The sequence below is a fragment of the Brachionichthys hirsutus genome, chromosome 10, assembly GCF_040956055.1.
Source record: "Brachionichthys hirsutus isolate HB-005 chromosome 10, CSIRO-AGI_Bhir_v1, whole genome shotgun sequence".
Classification (NCBI taxonomy): Eukaryota; Metazoa; Chordata; class Actinopteri; order Lophiiformes; family Brachionichthyidae; genus Brachionichthys; species Brachionichthys hirsutus.
Window position 1 is genome coordinate 10,328,357 of NC_090906.1, and position 21,225 is coordinate 10,349,581.

The window sequence follows — 21,225 nt, forward strand, 5'->3', positions numbered from 1 at the left end:
TTTGGGGAAGTAGCCCATGCTCGCAGATCATGTGGAGACATTTGGACCTCACACGATAGTAAAAAAACAGATGTGTAACCTGATTACCAGTGAAATTATTCGATACTATCAGTTAATAAATCAACACACAGGCACACACTCACATTCGCATTAACAGCACACACACAGTTATGATGGTCTCGCTCTCTTCCTGCTGAAGTAACCTCGACCATGTTTTGCGTCTTACGAGGAATGCCTTTTATCATGTGACACAGTGGTGGTGTTGGTGGGGGTCGTCAGACAGCTGTTTCCCATCAACGCTCAGTCAGCCCCGCAGTCAGCCAGTTCCAACCCTGCTCGGAGGTTCAAGGGGGCAGAGCAGTGAAGCACAGCTCAAAGAAGTGCAGGGGCCAAAATGCTTCCAATTAGAAGGTCGTCCTAATTTGTTCTCCCGTATCTTGGGTTCTGGTTGGGCTTCCCAGGCTTCCTTGTCTAGCGTTATGTACAAATCCATAGCCAGAGGTGAACAAGTCACCGCCATCTGTGAGTGGTTATGTCTTTTCCTCATTGTTTCCTGTCTTTTTCACCCTAAACCCCTTCTGAGATCTGCTGTTGTGCTCTTTCTGTTCTGGCTTCAGTCCCTTGGCTTGTTCGGGTTCCAACCCCTCCCGAAATTTAAGACTGTGAATGCTTAACAGCAGTCACTCATGCACAGGCAGCCACATTAGCACATGTTGCTCACCTCATCAGGAGCAGAAAATCTCTCGGTTACACAACGCTGGAGATTGTTTTCATTCATGATGTGTTGTCATCTTGCAAAAAAAAATTGTCCAATATTTCACCTTAGAGCTCTGACATTGTTTTGGCTCATTTCCTTTCCCACTTTTATGGCTTTAGAATCTCCTAGGAGTCTGCAGAATGAATTGCTGCTCATGCTTGTCTGGGCTGTGCATTGGAAACCTTATGGTGTAGACAGGAAGGAGATGCCTATGGCCACCAGACGTCACACTCCTGCTTATCATGTTGGGGCGGATGTGAGTTTGCTTTGTCTCCGGTTCAGCTGCCGGTTGGCGAGCTCTCTCTCTCTGAATGCAGGCTATTCAGTTCATGGAGATGATAAATCGCTGCTGCAGCTTTCCGCTGTCTACTAGCGTCTGGATCGCACCTTTCCGAATTGCTCTCTAACAGAGTGTCCCCTTGTCTTATTAACAGCAATCAGACCACCAGCTTACTCAGCAGTGTTTCTCAATGGACATTGTCCCCCTGCTTGACTTAGGGAGTACTTTGATGACATATCTTTGCAGGTTTTGTGGTAGCATTTCAGTGCTGATTTACTCTAAAATTCCAATAGATAAAGGTGTTTTTGACAAGAGTGGATGTGTTTCTCTTAAAATATGTGACGAGCAAAGCCAGAAGGCAACCGATTATTATGCTGCCTTCAAGTGGAATACAGGTATTTTCAACATCAGGAGCAAGGACTTAAACCACTTGAAAATCTGGATGTTTTGAATGACACTGTTACGAAGTTACCAACAGTAAAAACACCAGTGTAAAAAGTGGAAATATTTTTATGTGTCTTTGATCATCATCGAAAGGTAGCAAAGAGGAAAAAAATAAAATGGCAGATCAGTCAACAATTTAAAATGGACTAATCTCTCTCTCGCAAAAAAAAGAAGAAATTAAATGTTTTGATGATAAAATTCAACATTTGTCAAATCCTGGCCTTTATTGTGTGCTTTCCAGTTTTACGTGATGACTTCAGACAGAACCCAGTGGACGTCATGGTGGCGGTGGGTGAGCCTGCAGTGCTGGAGTGTCAACCGCCGCGAGGGCACCCGGAACCCACCATCTCCTGGAGGAGAGACGGCGCCGCTTTAGATGAGAAAGATGAACGCATCACGGTAAGGAGATGGCCACTTCACCCCGAGAGACACACGATCAATGGTTTGCACACAAATTTGCACACATTTTCTCTGACTGCGAAATGCAACTCTTTTGTCATGTATCTTAGGTATTTCGTTAGCTTTCCTAGAGCTCTAAAGAACCACTTCTTGCCTCGGTGGCTTCTAACTATGGAAAAACATACTTGTCGGGCTGAGATCATAAAATAGTTGCCTTGTGGTCAATAAAACAGAGTCATAAGTTTTCTGAGAATCCACAGAGAGCTGGAAATGTGAAGGCGACCACTACATATGTGAGTTATATTCCCTTCTGATGACTGTAAAAAAAATCCACAATAGCAGAAAACAACCACAAGTTTATTTTAGTACTTGTCATCGTAGGAGATATAACGCTCTATAAATCTGATATATTAAATGTTCGAATCTGAAGTGGTTCCAGACCAGTACGACGGTGCAGGACAGCTCCTTATTCATTTAACTCAAAACAGGAACCAGGTGTCGGGAACTCACATGATTTCGTATGCATGTACGTGTGTGTTTGTGTGTTTTTTTATTTGTTTATAACGAATGTCTGTACCTGCTGCCAGGGATGCACAAGCCTAGCTTCAAAGCTGATTTTAGTATCGAGTGACAGGTAGAGGGTCTCCTGGGTGGCTGCGATGGGCAGAGCAACTATCTCTGATTTAAGGAGCGGCATGGATCCGAGCCGAGGTGGTGGGGGGTGGGGGGCTCCTCCGAGGAAAATACAAAGGCTGCTTTTTTGCTTTGTACTTTCTGCTTGCCTGTCTTTGTCCTCCTTAATCATCTTCTCTGTGTGGAAATATGTCTTTGAATTCGCTCAAAGACATCACTTACTGTACAAAGACCAAAGAAGTCCACCACGAGTTTATCCGCTTCCTGTCACTTCCTGCTCCCCTTGTGGCCTGGGTCATCATTTATTAATCAATATGCAGATCAAGTTTGGAGTTAATTCTTAATAGCAGCTTTTAAAATACTCTTATACATGGATGCATGGCTTTTTATTTAAAAGGTTTTAATACAGAAAATCACATCATCACACTATAAGCTGCTTCAGAATGTAGCCGTGGGGCATCTGGGGCTGGGTGAAGGCAAAAGAGGAGCAGTTATTCTGGGAAATAAAAAATAAAAAAAAAGCACTGGATCTTCTGTTTAATCAACTGTTGCAGGTTTTCCAGCAAACTGCAAAACATTGCAAAGCAGAAAGCCATTAGTCAGTGGAATCAGTTAGAGCAGGATCATCTACTTTAAGTAACCTTTACAAGCATTGTTACATTGACTTAAAATTAGCATAGGCTATAGATAATTTGGAGGAGCTCTCATTTTAAGGCTCACTGTACCGACGAGAAGACAGTTTGGGAAATGTTATGAGCCATTAGTAGATCCCTTCGCTGACATTCAGTTAACTGTACAAACAAAATTATTCATGGCATATGTTATCTATTTCATATTTCACGTTTTATCATTTTGCTTTATGAACGACCGTGTTTTAATATCAAGCAGCTCAATTTTATGTGTGACTAACTAAACTATATTACAAATAATAAACTAAATGAAGCGATTTTTAGTATCTTTGCTATGGTCCAGTGAAATACAGTATGTGTTTTCGCTGCTTGCCAAAGCCTGTCTTTGTGGAAAGGATCCTAATAATGCCAGATGTTAGTCATGCGTTAATGTGGGTTCATTTTTAATAACAAGCAGTATCAACACTGTGTTTGTATTAAATTATATAATTCTGTTTCCGTCGTATAAAGACTCTTTTTTTTTATTGACTTTTAATGTGAGTACGTGCATTCACATCCCATCAAATGAGCGCTGAATCTTCAAGACCTCAGACACCCACTTTCTTTCTTGTGGGTATCATTGTCTCTGAGAAGTAAACGAACACTGCATTTAAAAAGAAAAAGAAAAATCCTGATATTAAAGCCACATAATTTGCAACAGATTTGGAATCTCAGCCATAGTTTGGCATCTATTAGTTGCTATTTATTCACTGTGTAGTATGAAGGCCAGCCCGGAGTGGGGAGGGGGGGGGGGGGGTAATAAATAAAAGGCTGATGGTTTGAACTCTGCAGCATGAGGCATTCCATCTGCACTATGGTTGACGCTGCGTAGGATGATTGAATCCATGCTTGATGGACACAGCAGCGTAGGCAGCCATGACCTCCGACCCCTGGTAAGACACACGTGTCTCTTGTAGACATGTATGAACAGAAGAGGTCCAATGGTTTGGATGCTCAGGAAATCTTTAGTCGTAGTAAGGGGACTGAAAGTTTAATGGAAGCTGATGCCTGGGAGATGGTTTCAGATGTGTGTGGGTGTTTATCAGGTCTTTGAATCAGTGTTCCCGTGACCACAGCGGTGTCACCTCTAACACACTTTAAACACCTTAAAGACAGCTACCGTCGCCTGTGGGGCGTATGGAGGAGAGGTTATGAAATAAATGAAAACGGCGTGACATGCCTATATCTTCCATCTTTTTGATGTATGCGTGAGGGCATCTGAGTATGCGCATACTTGTGTGTTTGCAGATCGTGGCACAGAAAAGGAAAAGGTAAAAAAGTTTGGGAAAGGCAAAGAGGGCTGTTTGAACATCTGAGGAACGTCTCCCACAAAGGGAGTGTCTTTGTTCCCAAAGTTCTGTGCTCCTGTAGTGCTGGATATGAATTATGTAATTTCATCATGGGTGACCTTCTTGCGCAGCCTTAAAGGAGGTGCAAATTTGACTCCTTAGATGAAGAATGCATACATATACACATATAATCACTACTTGCTGTCATGCCAAGCATAGAAGCGTATAGTTAAAAAATGATGTAAAGAACCAAAGGTGTGATTATGTGTGGCTGACACCGGGAATTCAAGTTTTCATCCACAGCTAAAACTGCATGACTTAAATTCTTTATGCCAAATTCTTTTTTTTTTTAGATCCGCAGCGGCAAGCTCATGATCACCAACACCAGGAAGAGCGACGCCGGAAAATACATCTGCGTCGGGACCAATATGGTGGGAGAGAGGGAGAGCGAGATTGCTGAACTCACTGTGTTAGGTGAGATTCCTGATTGCGCTTCCCCCCGTGTGGCAGGGCATCACTTAATGCCCTCTCATTTCACGGTGCTTTATCTTGCCGATCCGTTCTGTTCGATCTGTTAATTACGTTGATAAAGCAATGCTGCCGTCTAATCCATCTGTTTTTGAGAGTCTTCAGGCAAAATTGCTCACAGTGTCTCCTGCTGCAACACCACAGCCCCTCAAACCATTCATTCCGAGAGCTTCCCATTGAACCTACAATAACCCCCCCCCCCCCCCCCCCCCACACACACACACACACACACGCAAAATGACTGTGTTCATCCCCCACATACAATTTCCCATTAGAATAGAGTTCTTATCAGCACCACCCGCTTAATTGGCCTTGTGTGTGGTCTGGGGTATAGTACCTCCTTTTTTACTAGTACGTCTGTAGTTCTGCAGATTTGGCATAATAAATGTTTTTTACAGGAACTACCCAAGGGGTTCAACAATTTACAGCTATTTTATATTATTTTTCTAAAGATTAGATAGTTATATGATTAACCTGAGGCCATGGTAAATCCTGAAGTATGGGGACATAGCAGCCGCGACAGCGATGGTTATACTGATAGTTTTGCTGCCCTCTAGAGCGCCCAACATTTGTGAAGAGGCCCAGCAGCACAGTGGTGTTGGCAGACGAGAGTGTGGAGTTCAACTGTGTTGTTCAAGGAGACCCTGTCCCAACTGTCCGCTGGAGGAAAGATGATTCCGACCTTCCGAAGGGCAGGTAATGCACAAAGGCCTGCTATGCACATTCATTTTAGCAGGCAAATGCAGTGTTTCCATTTTTTTCATCTTCCATCTCTCAATTATATATGTGTCCATCCTGCCTGCAGATTCGAAATCCTAGAGGAAAATACCTTAGTCATTCGCCAAGTGACCTCGTCTGACGAGGGTTCCTATACATGTGTGGTGGAGAACATGGTTGGAAAATCTGAAGCCTCTGCCACGCTCTCAGTACACGGTCAGTACAGCCCACCCACACAAATCTTCTCTTCTGCATAAAGTTCTCTTACTTTTCAAAGCCTCTGATTCCTTTTTTTTTTAATTGTCAAGGTAGCTACATCTAACCGCAGAACTAAGTGCCCTGTATTGTCACACGTTAGCAGGCAGTGACTTTTAACTCACTTTTCTTTTATCCAGATCAAGTCACCGTTATTTCACCCCAGGCTGCTACAGGCAGGAATAATTCATCCATCTCCTCGCCCTTGTTTTTTACTCTGTGCGTTGTGTTTTTCAGTTCATATAAGCAGGATCCAAAAAGATAGACAGAGTCACATGCACAGTATAAGACTGTACTGCATGTACACCCACACAGCAATGGCACAGTGGGTTTCACAGACTGCGAGGACACTAGGACTAATTAAAGATAAGGCAGGTGTGGTTTCATGCTGGGAGGTGGTTTGATGGCAGTTTCCAATTATATTGCCTTCCTCTCCCTGCAATAACCTGAGAATATTAACACCAAGGGGGTAGGGGGGGGTGGGGGCATAGGTAATTTGGACAGTGACTGGACAAATGCAGCAATATGTTAAATCAGCAAAGATGTGTGAATGAAGGAAGGATGATGTTTACTGCAGCAGTTGTGTGATAATTAGAGAAAGTGTGTGGCTCCTGCACCTCTAGCAGATTGTGATCGAATAGAATCCGCACGAAGCGGCAGCAGGTTAGAATCAGTAGACTGATGAGGCCGAGGATGCGGAGGGTGCACTTATTCCCACCATGAAAGACAATGAAGGCGTGTCACTATTGGTTAGATGTGACCAGATAGCATGAACAGCTGATGGATCAATGGACAGCTCAATATCAGCAGGAAATTAAGAACATGCAAGAAGGGAACTTTGGCTAGATCATTAATTGTATTGTGTGATTATATTATTAAAGGACATAAAATCTATCAAAATTAAAACAAATTCATTTTAATAATAAATAAATAAAAATCCTGTTTAAATGGCAAAATGTCTTGAGATGTCTTGAGATAACATGAAATCATTTCACTGAATTTGAAACACTGACTTTAAAATGACTTTTAATTTCAGATATTACATTGGGTAAAACTATTGCGTCCCATTCATGAAACCCATATTTAAATATGGAGACATAGCTGTAAAATTATGTTGTTTTTAAAGAAAACATTAATTGAAAGCAACATATATGAAGAAACAATACTGACTATTTATTTCACTATAAATGCAGTTCATAGATGTCAAATTACACAGCTGTTTCCTGCATCATAGAATCAGAATTAGCTTCAAACTTTACATTTCAGACACAAAGCTTTTGCCTCACCCCTCCGTGGTATTGAATCTTTTTCCATGTGTTCCATAAGGGTGACTATGGCTCTATAACCAAAACCTGCAGTTATATATACATTTTTCACACCTCGCAGTCATGCTGGACCCAGAAAGGCCTGAACAGAAAGAGATTTCCATCTTATTTAGACAAGGACAATCTCCTTTCATCTAAAGAAATGTGCAAGAATATATGAAAAAGACATGCATATTGCAGATTTCTCTCCGTCAAATGTAATCATTATTGTGCTGGGTGTACAAATACTGACAATTTGAATGTCTCACAGAGTGGAAAGCACAAGGTTATGTTTAGAGATTTGGATTGAAAATATGCTAAAATATTTTTAGCAGATTTGTACTAATATATAACAGTGAAAGAAAGGCTAATGAAAGCTTGTTACAGGTGAGATTCTGAAATGTCAGACATTTAAACGAACCAATAAACACATTAGGGTACGGAGGATGCACAAAGAGGAAATAGCAACACAAAAAGCTGGCATTTTGATAAGGACTGTGCAAAACTGTTCAGTTAAGTGGTAGATAAGGGGAAATGGGTAAGAGAATCTGCGGTGCAGGCTTGGAACCTGCAGCGCAAATGAGGGAAATATGAACAAATGTAATTGGGTATGGCAGTCAGGTGACCTGCTCTGTGGTCAGTTTGCAGCACTGTATGGAGTTGTGTTGTGACTCTGTCTGTGGATGACATTTTGCATTACTGTGACAGGTGTCTCCTGTCACAACAACAAAATAAAAATAAATAAAAAATCACATTAGAAAATAGATTTGGAGCCTGTAGTAGCAAATTAACTTCTGACATTCGGCTCTGGTGGGTAACAGACACGGTCACTTGTTCACAAGCAGATTGTCAACGCTCGGCCTGATTGAAAATGTACATTGACAACCATCATCCTAGTAATAATGTCTGACTGGGTTTTATAATACCAGCTCAATGGAAAAAAAAAAAAAGCCTGGAGGACAACAAAATAAAGAAAAAAATCACTAAGCATGCGACAACAGAGCCTGTACACAAACCTGTACTTAAACAAAAACCAAACCATCTCGGCGATTAAGAACAGGTGGGATAGTGTGAGAACAAATACAGGTGAGAGGATTAAGGGTTTGAAATAAGAAAATTTGGGTGAGGGAAACGGGAGGAGGAGGAGACCACACCCACACAAACAGAGAGAGGGAACAACACTGGGAAACATGAAAGGAAAGGAAACACTAGGAACCAAGGAATTTCATTCCAACATTTACATGAAAGGAACAAAATCAGTGCTCTAGTCTGGTCCCAGTTAAAAAGGCATAAAAGAATAACATCAATAAATGAAACTATGAGCAACGCTATTAACAATAAAAACTGAGCACAATAAATACTAAAATATATATTATATATATATACTGTATATATCACAATACTGTTTATGTTGTCATTGAAGTTCCATATTCCTTTATGTTCCTTTGTTATTCATTGCACTCCTCTCTTTTGTGTCTTTTGCCCTTGTAGTCGATGCTGGTAAGTTGTCATCCATCCCTCATCCACCACCTGACAGCAAATGGAATTCACGGGTTCCTGTTGTCCTATTTGTAATTCCATCCATCAATACAGTATGTAATCATTGTCATGCATTGGTAAAGGATTTAGAAGCTTGCTGCTTGATTTTTTTATTCTAATTGATATTTCTGTGTATATTTGCCTAACTTTTTTATTGTTGACCTACAAATTGGAGGGATGGAATGCGTCAGACTGTCATGTAACTGGGGACTTTGTTCCTCTGCAGTGCCCCCAGCATTTGCCGTACGCCCCAGGAATCAGGCAGTGGCGGTAGGCAGAGTGGTCACCTTCCAGTGTGAGGCCACTGGCAACCCACAACCTGCTATCTTCTGGCAGAAGGAAGGCAGTGAGGTGAGACGTCATGTGCATGGAATAGTGATTTAGTATTATGAGAGACTAACTCTGTGATCTTTGTCTCCCCCTCTCTAGAGTCTCCTCTTTTCTTACCAGCCCCCACAGCCCTTCAGCCGCCTCTCTGTCTCACAGATGGGCAGCCTGACCATTACCGATGTTCAGCGCTCTGATGGCGGCTTCTACAGCTGCCAGGCTCTCAACATTGCTGGCAGCGTTATTACCAAAGCTCTGTTAGAGGTTACAGACAGTGAGTATATGGGAATGAGCGATGTAGGGCAGATGGTGGTACCTTAATTCAGCCCATTCCCACCAAGCAGACTACTCTGAGCTGATGCAGCTTTGGTGTGCAGACGTGGCCTTGAGTGCAGACTGGGGGGCAGCTGCACTGTCTTGTAGATGTGCTGGCTGGCCTTGGTTTTCAGGACAGAAGGAATTTAAGGAGGTGTTGCTCACATGATCTGTTTAAAAATGATCTGTTTCCATGGTGATTATGTGTATTAGAGTCTGGCCCAATATTCCTTAACTCTAATGAATACTTTCTTGACTTTTATATTGTACAGCATTCAACTAAATTAAAAATAATTAGATTGATTAGCGGTATATTAATATTTTCCTCTGTTTCTTAAAAAAACAAACTGTGGGATGTTTTTAGGTTCTTTAATATGATGTGTGTGGTCTGAAGGACTACCACCTAAATCCTAGGTGATGAAATAAGTGTGATAATTGTTTAAAAAAAAGCAATTCAAATGTGCTTGGAGGCCCATACAAATAATTACATACCGCTAGCAAAGCTCCCAATTAAACAAACTGTGTGATTATGAACACATGTGTAGGTCTGGGGGGATTTGTACCTGTAGTACCACACATCTTAAATGAATGGAGATAATTGCTTTCAGATTAAGCAGACAGCAGCAATACTGAAGTATTTCCACCTAAATTCACTTTCTGCTCATGTTGGATTCTGCAGCCACGCAGTGGGAAATCCATAAAAGGAGATGAAAAACAAAAGGGTCATATTCTTTTACATTATATATATAATACATGCCGCTAAAAATCATCCTCTGCACCTGTTTCTTTCTCCCCTCCATTCCCTTAAATTCTCAACATCCTGCCATTCCTCACACTCCTCTCGTTCCCATTCGGAGTGTTGCATTTGTATGGAAATAAGTGGTCCACATTACCTCTGGCATTTTCCCATCCCTTTTTTTTTAAACCTTTTTCCCCCATCCATTGAATTTTCAAATGTTAGACAGCGAGTGAAAAGAGAGCAGTGTTATCTAAGTGGAATTGTTATTAGTTGGGCTTTGCCGCTGTGATTGGAGTTGGCTCCAGCAGAACCTTCTGCCGAGCGAACGATTAGTTGCTCTCCGCTGGAGGGGAAAAGTTGATTTTTTTCCCCCCCTTCACCGCCTGCACAGCCACATAAACCCATTGTTTTCCCTTTAACAATTTTGCCTCCGAGTATCTTTCACATCTTTCATATCTGTCTTTCATTTTCTTTGGCAGCATTTCATCTTTTTCACTTTTATTTTCTGTCTCTCTCTCTTTGCAACTTTGATCTTTTGGGAATGACATTTCCCAATTTATAGTTCCATAATGCACTGTGGGTGCGCTATTTATATTTTTTTCTACATATTCTGCCTTGATTCAATTGTGATAGAGTAATTTTTCATTTCATTTGAATTATAAATATTACATATTGATAGATATAACATAAAATATAAGCCATTTGCTTTGCTGTCTTATAAATGAAAAGTTGTATCTGGGACAGATAGCAGCAGAACATTTATGAAGCATTTTGTCCGTTGTTTTGTTGGTATTTCGATGTTTTGCAGTGGGTAGGCCTTGATGTACCTGAGGGTGTGGTCTATTCTTCATACATTGCTTTGTTTTTAAACATTTGACCTTTGTCTTGTTATTCTGCTGTGATATAATTTATTTTAAGTTTCTCCACTACCAGGGACATCTGTGTACTTTGTCACATTGTCTTTGTCTCCTCCTGACACTGTAGATCTTCTCTCTCCACGACAAACACAGAATCTTATTAACATGTTTGAAAAAAAAAAAAAGTCAGTTTACTCGACTTGTGTTTTTCACCAGTCCTAATATAATGTAACGATGTGAAGCTTCTGGGCCAGTTGACGGTTTAATACGTTAAAACAGTTACAATGCAAATACATCATTCCTGGGCGGCTGCATCTGCACCCTCCTCTATTTCATGAAGGAACAATACCTTTTCCAACGGCACTCTCACCTCTGGCTGTTTGTCTTGGTAATGTTGGCTTTTTCCGAATAGGAATCATATGTTGACTCTTGTCTTTATTTACACTGTATATTTGCATTTCAACCACAAAGGAAAGCTTCATATATGCACATTATGAATAACGGACTCAACCCCCCACCTTCCCAGTTTCTGTTTTGATGGCCCAGCCTAAGGGGGTACACAAGGTCACCCTTGTTGATCATTCATTTCCAGTGTGTGACAATGCGAACACTGTGGGCACATAATGCATGACAGGCAAACTCAAGACTCAATTGTGTTACCATTATCAGTTTTTTACTTCCGTCTTGTGTTTTTTTTTCATTAGCCGGGTCAGACCACCCTCCTCCTGTGATCAGGAAGGGTCCCCTCAATCAGACCGTACCTGTCGACGGCACTGTTGTCCTGGGCTGCCAGGCTGCTGGGTCTCCACCTCCTGACATCCATTGGAAGAGGGATGGTGTGGTGGTGTCTCTGGTGGACTCCCGTGTATCTATAGCAGCTACAGGGTCACTGGAGATTCGCTACGCTAAGGTAGGGGGTAAAGCAAGACACCATTTTAGAAGTGGGAGTTGAGAAGGCAACCCTTTAATGCCACACCCCTCCTGTTCTTGCCCTCTTTAGTTGGGAGACACAGGGTTCTACACTTGTGTGGCTTCCAGCCCCAATGGGGAGGCTTCCTGGACAGCATACTTACAGGTGGAGGGTAGGTTACACATATTTAGAATATCTGCTTAAAGTTTATTTCTTTTTTGTCCTGTACTTAAACTTAAACTATCTCTGTGGCAGAGTTCGGCGTTGCTGTTCATTCCAGTCATCCTGTAGACCCTAACCTGATTCCCAACGCTCCACCCAAACCCGAGGTGACTGACATCAGCCGCAACTCCGTCACTCTGTCGTGGAAATCAAACCTCAACCCTCCAGCATCTACGTCTTACCTAATCGAGGCCTTCAGGTCAGACATGTGCAAAAGTGTGTTTCAGCGTACTGCTTGCTAACTGTTGCATCAGAAATCTGATGATGCTTCAACTCTCCCTGCAGTTATTCATTGGGCAGCAGATGGTTGACCCTGGCTGAGCATGTGAAGACACAGACATTTGTTATAAATAACCTGAAGCCCGCCACGGTCTACCTGTTCATGGTCAGAGCAGTGAATGCTAACGGCCTCAGCGACCCCAGTCCAATCTCCGACTCTATCAGAACACAGGGTCAGTTTGATGCGATTCATGCCTTTCTTTTAGTTTTACTTCAGACTGTATCTTTTCTCTAAGTTCATCACTGTTTTTTTTTTATTTGTATTTTAAAATCTCACCATCATTTTTGTGCTACAGACAGCACTTCCACCATGCAGGGAGTGGATCACCGTCACATCCAGAAGGAGCTGGAAGATGTGGCTATCCACCTGCACGCACCAACCATCCTTTCATCCTCTGCTGTCAGGGTGCACTGGATGGTAATGTCATAACGTACTTGTAGGAGATTGGTTATATGTGACAACATTTCAGCATATCTTCATCAAATCTTATAAAAGCCTGTTCCGCAGCTGACCTGTTTTCCAGACTTTATTCTGACATGTTTGCCCTTCTTCTAGCGAGCAAAATGTGGAGGTGAAGTTTGATGAATGAGAAAACACGCTTTCAGAGATATATCAAAACAGAGGTCTAAGTAGTTCAGATGGAACGTCTAGACTTAAACTGCCTTGAGTGAAATGAAGGATTTATTTCCTGATGAAACATTTCTCAGCTGCTCATAAATCCACTGCTCAAAGACTTGATTTTGTGTTGGTGTGTTATATTGTGTTTTGCTCTACAAAATCTTTCCATTTTGTGACAGGCTTTGTCCCCTCTTGGCTTGAATTTGACCAAAAAACATGCAGTCGGGAAACTATTGCTGACCATGTATCAGGTGTACAGCGAGCATTCTCAGATATGGGGAAATGTTAATCTGCATCACCCCCAAGGCAAAGGGAATGAACTGAGTTTTAATGTTCCTGCATGATGTTCCCTTTCATGCAATGCAAGACTCTTGATGTATGCATCTCACTTGCAGATTTGCATCTTCATTTGCATATCTTGGATTCAAACTCAGAGGTTTAGTAGTTTGTTATACCAAAGTGTCTCATTATTAGACATGTCATTTAGACATTTTATCCCTTCCTCTCCACCAGGTCGAGAAACAGTCCCCATACATTCAGGGTTACAAGGTGCTTTATCGGCTGTCCGCTGTCCATGGCCAGCCAGAGGGGCAATGGGGCATCTTGGAGGTACATGCCCCAAGAGAGGACGGGGTGGTAATCGGTCAGCTTAAGAGAGGATCCATCTATGAGTTCAAAGTTCGCCCCTTCTTTGATGAGTTCCAGGGAGCTGACAGTGAGGTGAAAGTGGTCAGAACATTGGAAGAAGGTGACTTAGAAATGTTTTTTTTCCAAATGAAATGTATCCAAAAATAGCTGAGTCATTAAATATCGGTTCTGCTAGCATCGGATGTTATTATGTTTATTGCATGTATGATAAAATATGTGCGTCTTTGTTGCAGCCCCTAGTAGAGCACCCCAAGGCGTAACGGTGACAAAGAGTGATGCCAATGGGACTGCCATTCTCGTTGCTTGGAAACCGCCTCCAGAACGAGAAGAGGCCGAATTCATTGACGAGTACAAGGTGGGAAAAATGTTTCTGCCGTCGCTTGCACTCATGCTCTGAATCATGTGTATACCAGTTAAGCTGCAAAGTGCATCTCTGCGACAGCGCATTACACTGTTGGATGAGTCCCTCGGGCAATCACTGTCATCTCATCTCCTCTTTGCCATCTCTTGACAGATTTGGTGTCTGGGTAACGAGACTCGCTACCATGTAAATCAGTCAGTTGACGACTCCACCTTCTCCGTGCTCATTCCCAGTCTGGCACCGGGGATTCGCTACAGTGTAGAAGTTGCAGCCAGCAATGATGCTGGACCCGGGGTGAAGAGTGATATCACTTTCTTTCAGTTCGGTGAGAGTCCTCCCTAAAATTGAGCATCTCTTTAGTTTGCCCTCAGAGGCAAATTGTCATTGACAGACAAATTTTAAGGATTTTAATTCTCGTTTGACATCTCAAAAGCTGGCCTCATGTTAAGCATATTTAATAGCATGAGTAGCAAAGGCATGTCGAGTGGTCTATGCAGTGATTTCATGTTGCGTGTACCTGAGCTGTTATTGTGAGCATGCGCAGTAATAAACGGTCTGCGACACATGGCGGTGTGCTGTCCTTTTCTCCGGTAAATAATGAGTACAAAAGGTACTAGCTAGCTAACCATTTTGGTGACTGAGTAACGCAAAGACTGCTGCAGGAATGTCTAATGCTACAGGTTATGGGCAACAAGACTAGCCCAGACTAGCTGGGCAACAAGGTCACGAGGAAGAGGAAGAGGAAGAGGAAAGAAAATGGTCCTCGCTGATGTCGAGTGTTACACATGCGGTAAAAAGGGACACATGGCCAGGTCATGTCCTGATGAATACCAGGCGAGAAGAGAGGAACGAAAATGGGACACGTCACAGCGAGGAAGGGGGCGCGGTCAAGGACGAGGACATGACCATGTGAAGAATCTGATAGAGAAATGGAGGCAGAGCCTAATGATGATGAATGTGAAAATGTAAATTATTTCTACAGAGTGGTTTATGATATGCCTAAAACAATAAAAGAGGCAATGGACTCTAAGAAGTCAAAAGAGACACATAGAGAAGATGTTACCAAAATTTGAAATGTCTGAATGCAAGTCGAGATCCACCCCATGTGAACAAATGTTAAAATTTGATTGTGAGGGTGAAGTAATTGACTCAACAGGATACAGAGAGATAGGAGGTAGCTTGATATACATTATGACATGTACTAGACCTGACCTGAGCTGGATCGTTAGTAAACTATCTCAACATCTAGCAGAGCCAAAGCAACAGCATTGGGCTACAGCAAAACACGTACTGAGGTACTTAAAGTGTACTATGGACCAAGAACTACACGACCAGAAAGGTGAAAAAAGCCCACAGCTTGAGGGATACAGTGATGCTGACTGGGCATCTGATAGGGATGATAGGAGGAGCACATCTGGATACTGTTTCAGTTTAAGTGAGAATGGTCCAGTTATATCATAGAAGAGCAGGAAACAGCCAACAGTGGCACTATCCACCTGCAAAGCGGAGTATATGGCGCTAGCAGCCGCTACTCAAGAGAGTATTTGTAAAACTACTTAAAGGGATGGATAGTAGTAACCAGCATGTACCAGTCAAGATATGAAGACAACCAGGGGGCGATAGCTCTATCTAAGAACCCAGTATGCAGACAGAGCAGCAAACACATAGATATTGTAAAAGTACCATTTTGTACAGTCTACACACAGAAGGGAAAATATCTATAGAGTACTGCCCTACTGCAAACATGGTAGCGGATGTCTTCGCTAAGCCAGTGACAAAGGCTAAGTTTGAGAAATTCAAAGGGTATTTGTTTGGAGAGTAATGTGAACTGGCAGATGTAAATGTTTTTAGAACACTATCAGTATGCCAAATCGTGTTAAGCATATTTAATAGCATGAGTAGCAAAGCCATGTTGAGTGGCCTATGCAGTGATGTCATGTTGCGTGTAACTGAGCTGTTACTGTGAGCATGCGCAGTAATAAACGGTCTGCTTACGTTTTCCAGACGAAAGACACATGGAGCTGTGCTGTCTTTTTCTCCGGTGAAAGTACTAGACTGAGTAACGCAAATATTGCTGCAGGAATGTCTAACGCGACACCTCACAGCACTATCTGTATCTCAGGGTCACTACACGTTGTTATATATAGCACACTGTGCTTATGTTTTGATTTCACCTTTTTGGAACAAAGTTTTTTGCTTCTTTGCTCATCATGGCTGCCGCATGTTGTTTTCACGCATATGATTATTCCTCTCTCTCTCCTTTTTTCCACTTTTTCTTTTTCCACTATTTAGACTCTGCAGGCCAAATGATGGAAATCAGTGAGGACAAAGACATTTTGTCTCAGATCTCAGATGTGGCGAGGAAACCGGCATTTATTGCCGCCATTGGCGCCACCTGCTGGTTGATCCTCATGATTTTCAGTGTGTGGCTGTACCGTCACCGCAAGAAGAGAAGAGGTCTCAGCAGCACATACACAGGCATCCGCAAAGGTGTGTATAATGCTTTTATGTAAGTCAATGCACGTTACAGATGCGGGAATATTTGTAGGACATAATAATCCGTCCTCTCAGCGATAATAAGGAATGTTTTCAGAGGGTGACAAGCATGTCAAATAAAAGGGTAACATTTCCTCCTCACAGCCCAGTTCTCACAGGTACGAACTTGCCAGCCTGCTATTATCATGTCTGCTGCAACACGGCTGCTAGTTTCACTCTCTGGTTGCCTGTCTCTCCCATTATCCTTCACCTGGACACTGAGAGAGGCAGCAACAAAGCAGATGACACATCATTTAAATATGTTTGTACTTGTTTCATGTAAGGAATTGCTCATCATACGAAATAGACTACAGGCGTGGCCACAACAGAACCATCTGTTGGGGGTTAAATTTTCTCATCTTCTTCCCTGTCTTTTTCTGATCATACAGTCCCATCATTCACTTTTACGCCTACAGGTACGTGGTTTTTTAAATATCTTATGTTTGGAAAATAAATTACAGCTTTGTTCCGTTCAGTTCACTCCAAATTTGAAATTGCATTCCATCTCTTTATATGTGTAATTATTATTTTATTATATTTTAGAGATTGGAATATGGGTAAACTCAGGTTAAAGATCACATACAGCTGATATAACACAAACTGTACATATGATTGTTATAAACATCTAATTGGAGAATACAGCAAACAAAAGACTATATACATTACATGATTGCAGCATTTTAATAATAGGCTTTGCTGATCATAATAAAGCAGCGCTACGTTTCCGTGTAAACATCTGTAGGCTGATAGTTCTCCGAGTTGTCCTGCACCATAAGTTTAGGTTCATTTGATTAAATGAGGGATGTATGAAAAGTGTTCTACATTTGTGTGATGTTTTACTCACAGTGGAAAAGAAATCATCTCAAACACTTGAGGCTGCGATCACTAAAGGTGGAGGCAATTATTTGTGTTGGCTTCATGCACATTAAACCATCGCATAAAGGCTTTGTGCCCTATTGATGGAAACATGCATTGAAGTCGGTCTAGACTTGATATAAGTGTTCTGCTGAGAATAACTCGCCTTTCATGTGCTTTCTCCGCCTTTGGCGCTTCCACTTTTGTCAGCTCATCAAGGCTGAATGTTTTTCTATTTCTCTCTGCAGTCGCGTATCAAAGAGGAGAGTCTATGTGCAATGCTGGCAGGTGAGTGATTTTTTTTTTTTATTCCTTTGTGTTATATTAAGACTGGAGAACAAGAGAAATGCAATGACATTGGGCAAACACCAGGGGGAGGTGTCTACCTGCTTTAGTAAAGGAACCGTTCACATCAACACCATCACACTTGTTCAGCAGAGATATGAGAACAGCAGGTTTTGAGTGGCAGCACTGTGGTCCTCCTCATTGCAGACCTGGCCTTCTCAGCATGGGCGAACCTCTAAACCAGCTGTGGCTGCCAGACAATTGGCCGAATGCATGTGCCAATCACAAGGACTGCAGCATCAACTGCTGCAATAATGGCAACGGCACCAGTGACAGCAACATGACCACATACAGCCGGCCAGGTTTGTGCAACACTGAGCTGCTTTCAGAGGCTTTGAGATGCATAAAGCGTCAGTAAAAATCAGCCTCCTGTTATGCGGGAAGCTTTGTGATTTGATTCCTTGCTGTGCTTGTGTTGCTTTGTTTCTTTCAGCTGACTGCGTCACCAACTATGGAAACCATCCAGACAACAAACAAGGAGGACAGCTTGGTTCCGAGGCGGCCATTTACAGCGATGTGAACCTCTCCAACAAGCTCAATGAGATTAAAACATTCACCAATTCCAATTTGAGTTATGCGAGTCCAGGCGGAGATTCAACAGCCACATATGAACCCATCCCTTATGCCACCACGCAGCTCATTCAAGCCAGCATTAAGAATAAGCCAGTTGCCGGCGGTCTTATAGCAGAGCCTCTGGACATACCCTGTTGGAAGCAACCCCCCAATTTGCCTCCACTACCGAAAGAAATGGCAGCACAGATGCAGTACAACTTAGCTGAACAAAACTTGCTTAATAAAGGTAAAACTCAGCAGAACTGGGGAACATTTTTATATTAAAATAAGAAAGATGTGATGTTTTCACTTGGCTCTTTGTTCTTTAGATAATCTGCAAGGAAGCGAAGGAATGAGCCATCCAAAAATGATCCCCTACAACTTCAGCCGTGAACACAACACCGGAGGCTCGCACCACAGCTCAGATAGAGGCAGCAGCAGCAGCACCTCAGGTAAGGCCGACAGCTACACGGTGCAGTGGTGAATCGTAATGGAGCAAGCCATATGTCTGTGTTACCCTTCCCAGGTAGTCAAAACCAAAAGAAGGGAATGCGGGCGCCAAAGAACCCAAAACATAATGCAGTAACCTGGGTAGAAACGCCTCCACATGCGAATGCCTGCGACTGTGATGAGTACAGCCTCCCCATGGAAAGGAGGTATAAGGGGGGGTGCATGTAGTTCTCTGCATCAAGGCTCCTAGCACCCTGCACTCAGGGGCCTGATCTTTATTTTGTATATTACCTAGCAGCTTTGATCCAGAAGAGACCATAGAAGGATGCCCTACTCCACCAGTTAGACTGGTAGCCTCACCCCCCCTTGAAGCATCCTATAGTCACCCACCTATGACACTGTCACAAGCCCAACTGAGCAATGGCCTGCAAGCTGGAACCGAGCACCACAGGTACACAGATTAAACCTTCCGGGGGCCGTGTCAACTATTTCTATACGTTGCAGTTCTTTCTAATGCATTTTCCAATCAACACATCACCAGCCATCCTCGCCCTCTTTCCCCAATACACACTTACAGCTCCATACCCCTCTCCGTGGACGCTGACGAGCACGAAGAGGATGAGGAGGAGGCGGAGGAGGAGACTGATGCAGAGCTCGTTGGAAGTCGCTACAGCCATCAACCCGTCCAGCAGAAGCACAAGCACCAGCTGCACCATCCATCTCCACAAATGCTGCTCCTCCATGGGATGGAGCAGACCCCAGCTTCCAGCACTGGGGATCTGGACAGATCTGTCGCAGGGTCCATGATTAACAGCTGGGGCTCAGCCTCTGAGGACAACATATCATCGGGCAGGTCCAGCATTGTCAGCACTTCAGAAGGATCCTTCTTCACGGATGGTGACTTCAACCAGGCAGTAGCCTCTTCGCGGGATATCATAGGGCTTCGCATGTGCCGGTACACCGAGGAGTCAGGTGAGGGAGCTTCTTGGGAAGAAGAGTGTTATTTTACTTTCATATACTGCTTATTAGCACAATGGTGTCGCGTCTAGAAGGATTCAATCCAATGCTTTAGGACAGCCCGAAGCATCAGGACAATTACTGGATGATTTTGGAACTGACCATAGATATTAAATATTACAAGACTAAAGACTTCTACTACAAATCCATTGATTCACTTTCATTTTACATGTCAACAACAACAATAGTTCTAATAAGGATGTATGCAAATGCGTTTGATGATGTCAGGGCGAAGGCACCAGCGACCCAGCAGCCCCATGTCCACGGACAGCAACATGAGTCCCGCAATAACACATAAAAGGCCCAGGAGGCATAAACAGAACCCGCCTGGAGAGCAGGGCTACCAAGCCAACGATGCCTTCAATGATGGTAAAGACCAGGAGTGGGATTATCTCCTACTCATCGCCCAATGACACCAACATTTGGGCCTCTCTGCTCTACTGCTTCCCCAGACTCTTGCATGCCACTGAGTTTCTCCAACCAGCTGTCCCACAGTGACAGCAAAGCGAGGGGGGCCACGCTGCCGCGGATGGGCTCCGGGGAGGCCAGAGGTCGTCGAGGCAGCACGGGGAATCACAGGGTCAAGGATGCTGCAGCCGAGGACAGGGAGACTCACGACAGGCATAGGGCTCCACATGGAGGAAGAGGAAGCAGCAAAAGTCAACCGCATTCAGGTATGCATGGATTATAGTTCTGTTTTTTTTTGTTTTTTTTTACTGAGCGACTAACCAACTAAAAGGTTTTCTCCCTCCCTTAGAATTTGGGGACATCTTCCTGTATAGTCGTCCATCTTTCCCATCAGGTCAAGCTCAAAAGGAATCTGATGGTGCTAATTCATCCAGTTTTGTCTCATGTGGAGACTCATTGGCTAAACAGATGGGACAAGTGGACGAGGTAAATAAAATCTGAATTCAGTTATTTTTTATTTTTGCCATTTTTGTTTGTATAATTGTGTTCGGTAAACATGCCTTGATTTTATTTCCACAGTTCCTGGAAAGCTAAGAAGCAACCTGAGCACAAATGACCTATAGTTGCTTAAAAAAAAAGGGACGATAACCTGTACGATAAGGGGAAAAAAGACTCAACACATGGCTTTGTTTCTTCGACTTTCTCATTAGGTGTTGTAAAAAGGTGCTCTCATGTTTAAATAGGGTTGCAACTCACAGTTATTCTCATTGAGGATTATTAGCTTGATTAATCGGTTAGTTGTGGAGCCATGAAATGTCACACGGAAAAACGTTTTTCTGGTTTTAATCAAAGGCCAAAATCACATCCTTAAATACACTGTTCTGCCCTCAAACCGCAGACAATGAGTTTACTGTCATAGAGGTAAAAAACTTTAAATACAAATAAAGTCCACATTTAAGATGCTTTTTTTCCC

The 21,225-nt window shown here is 42.9% G+C and overlaps 1 protein-coding gene across 1 annotated transcript in view; it reads left to right on the forward strand.

Annotated features, from left to right (window-relative positions):
* Window positions 1-20,846, forward strand: part of LOC137900305 (roundabout homolog 1-like) — a 46,112-nt gene extending 25,266 nt beyond the window's left edge. The window contains exons 3-30 of the mRNA XM_068744368.1: window positions 1,723-1,880; window positions 4,824-4,944; window positions 5,556-5,694; window positions 5,804-5,931; window positions 8,766-8,774; window positions 9,040-9,164; window positions 9,243-9,414; window positions 11,756-11,961; window positions 12,052-12,133; window positions 12,217-12,382; window positions 12,469-12,635; window positions 12,759-12,880; window positions 13,595-13,829; window positions 13,963-14,084; window positions 14,244-14,415; window positions 16,383-16,580; window positions 17,015-17,041; window positions 17,729-17,768; window positions 17,973-18,127; window positions 18,259-18,624; window positions 18,707-18,829; window positions 18,904-19,033; window positions 19,126-19,278; window positions 19,369-19,799; window positions 20,073-20,213; window positions 20,297-20,518; window positions 20,602-20,738; window positions 20,832-20,846. Of these exons, the coding sequence (XP_068600469.1) occupies window positions 1,723-1,880; window positions 4,824-4,944; window positions 5,556-5,694; window positions 5,804-5,931; window positions 8,766-8,774; window positions 9,040-9,164; window positions 9,243-9,414; window positions 11,756-11,961; window positions 12,052-12,133; window positions 12,217-12,382; window positions 12,469-12,635; window positions 12,759-12,880; window positions 13,595-13,829; window positions 13,963-14,084; window positions 14,244-14,415; window positions 16,383-16,580; window positions 17,015-17,041; window positions 17,729-17,768; window positions 17,973-18,127; window positions 18,259-18,624; window positions 18,707-18,829; window positions 18,904-19,033; window positions 19,126-19,278; window positions 19,369-19,799; window positions 20,073-20,213; window positions 20,297-20,518; window positions 20,602-20,738; window positions 20,832-20,846 (4,262 nt within the window). The remainder of the gene's footprint in view (window positions 1-1,722; window positions 1,881-4,823; window positions 4,945-5,555; window positions 5,695-5,803; window positions 5,932-8,765; window positions 8,775-9,039; window positions 9,165-9,242; window positions 9,415-11,755; window positions 11,962-12,051; window positions 12,134-12,216; window positions 12,383-12,468; window positions 12,636-12,758; window positions 12,881-13,594; window positions 13,830-13,962; window positions 14,085-14,243; window positions 14,416-16,382; window positions 16,581-17,014; window positions 17,042-17,728; window positions 17,769-17,972; window positions 18,128-18,258; window positions 18,625-18,706; window positions 18,830-18,903; window positions 19,034-19,125; window positions 19,279-19,368; window positions 19,800-20,072; window positions 20,214-20,296; window positions 20,519-20,601; window positions 20,739-20,831) is intronic.
* Window positions 20,847-21,225: the final 379 nt, after the last annotated feature.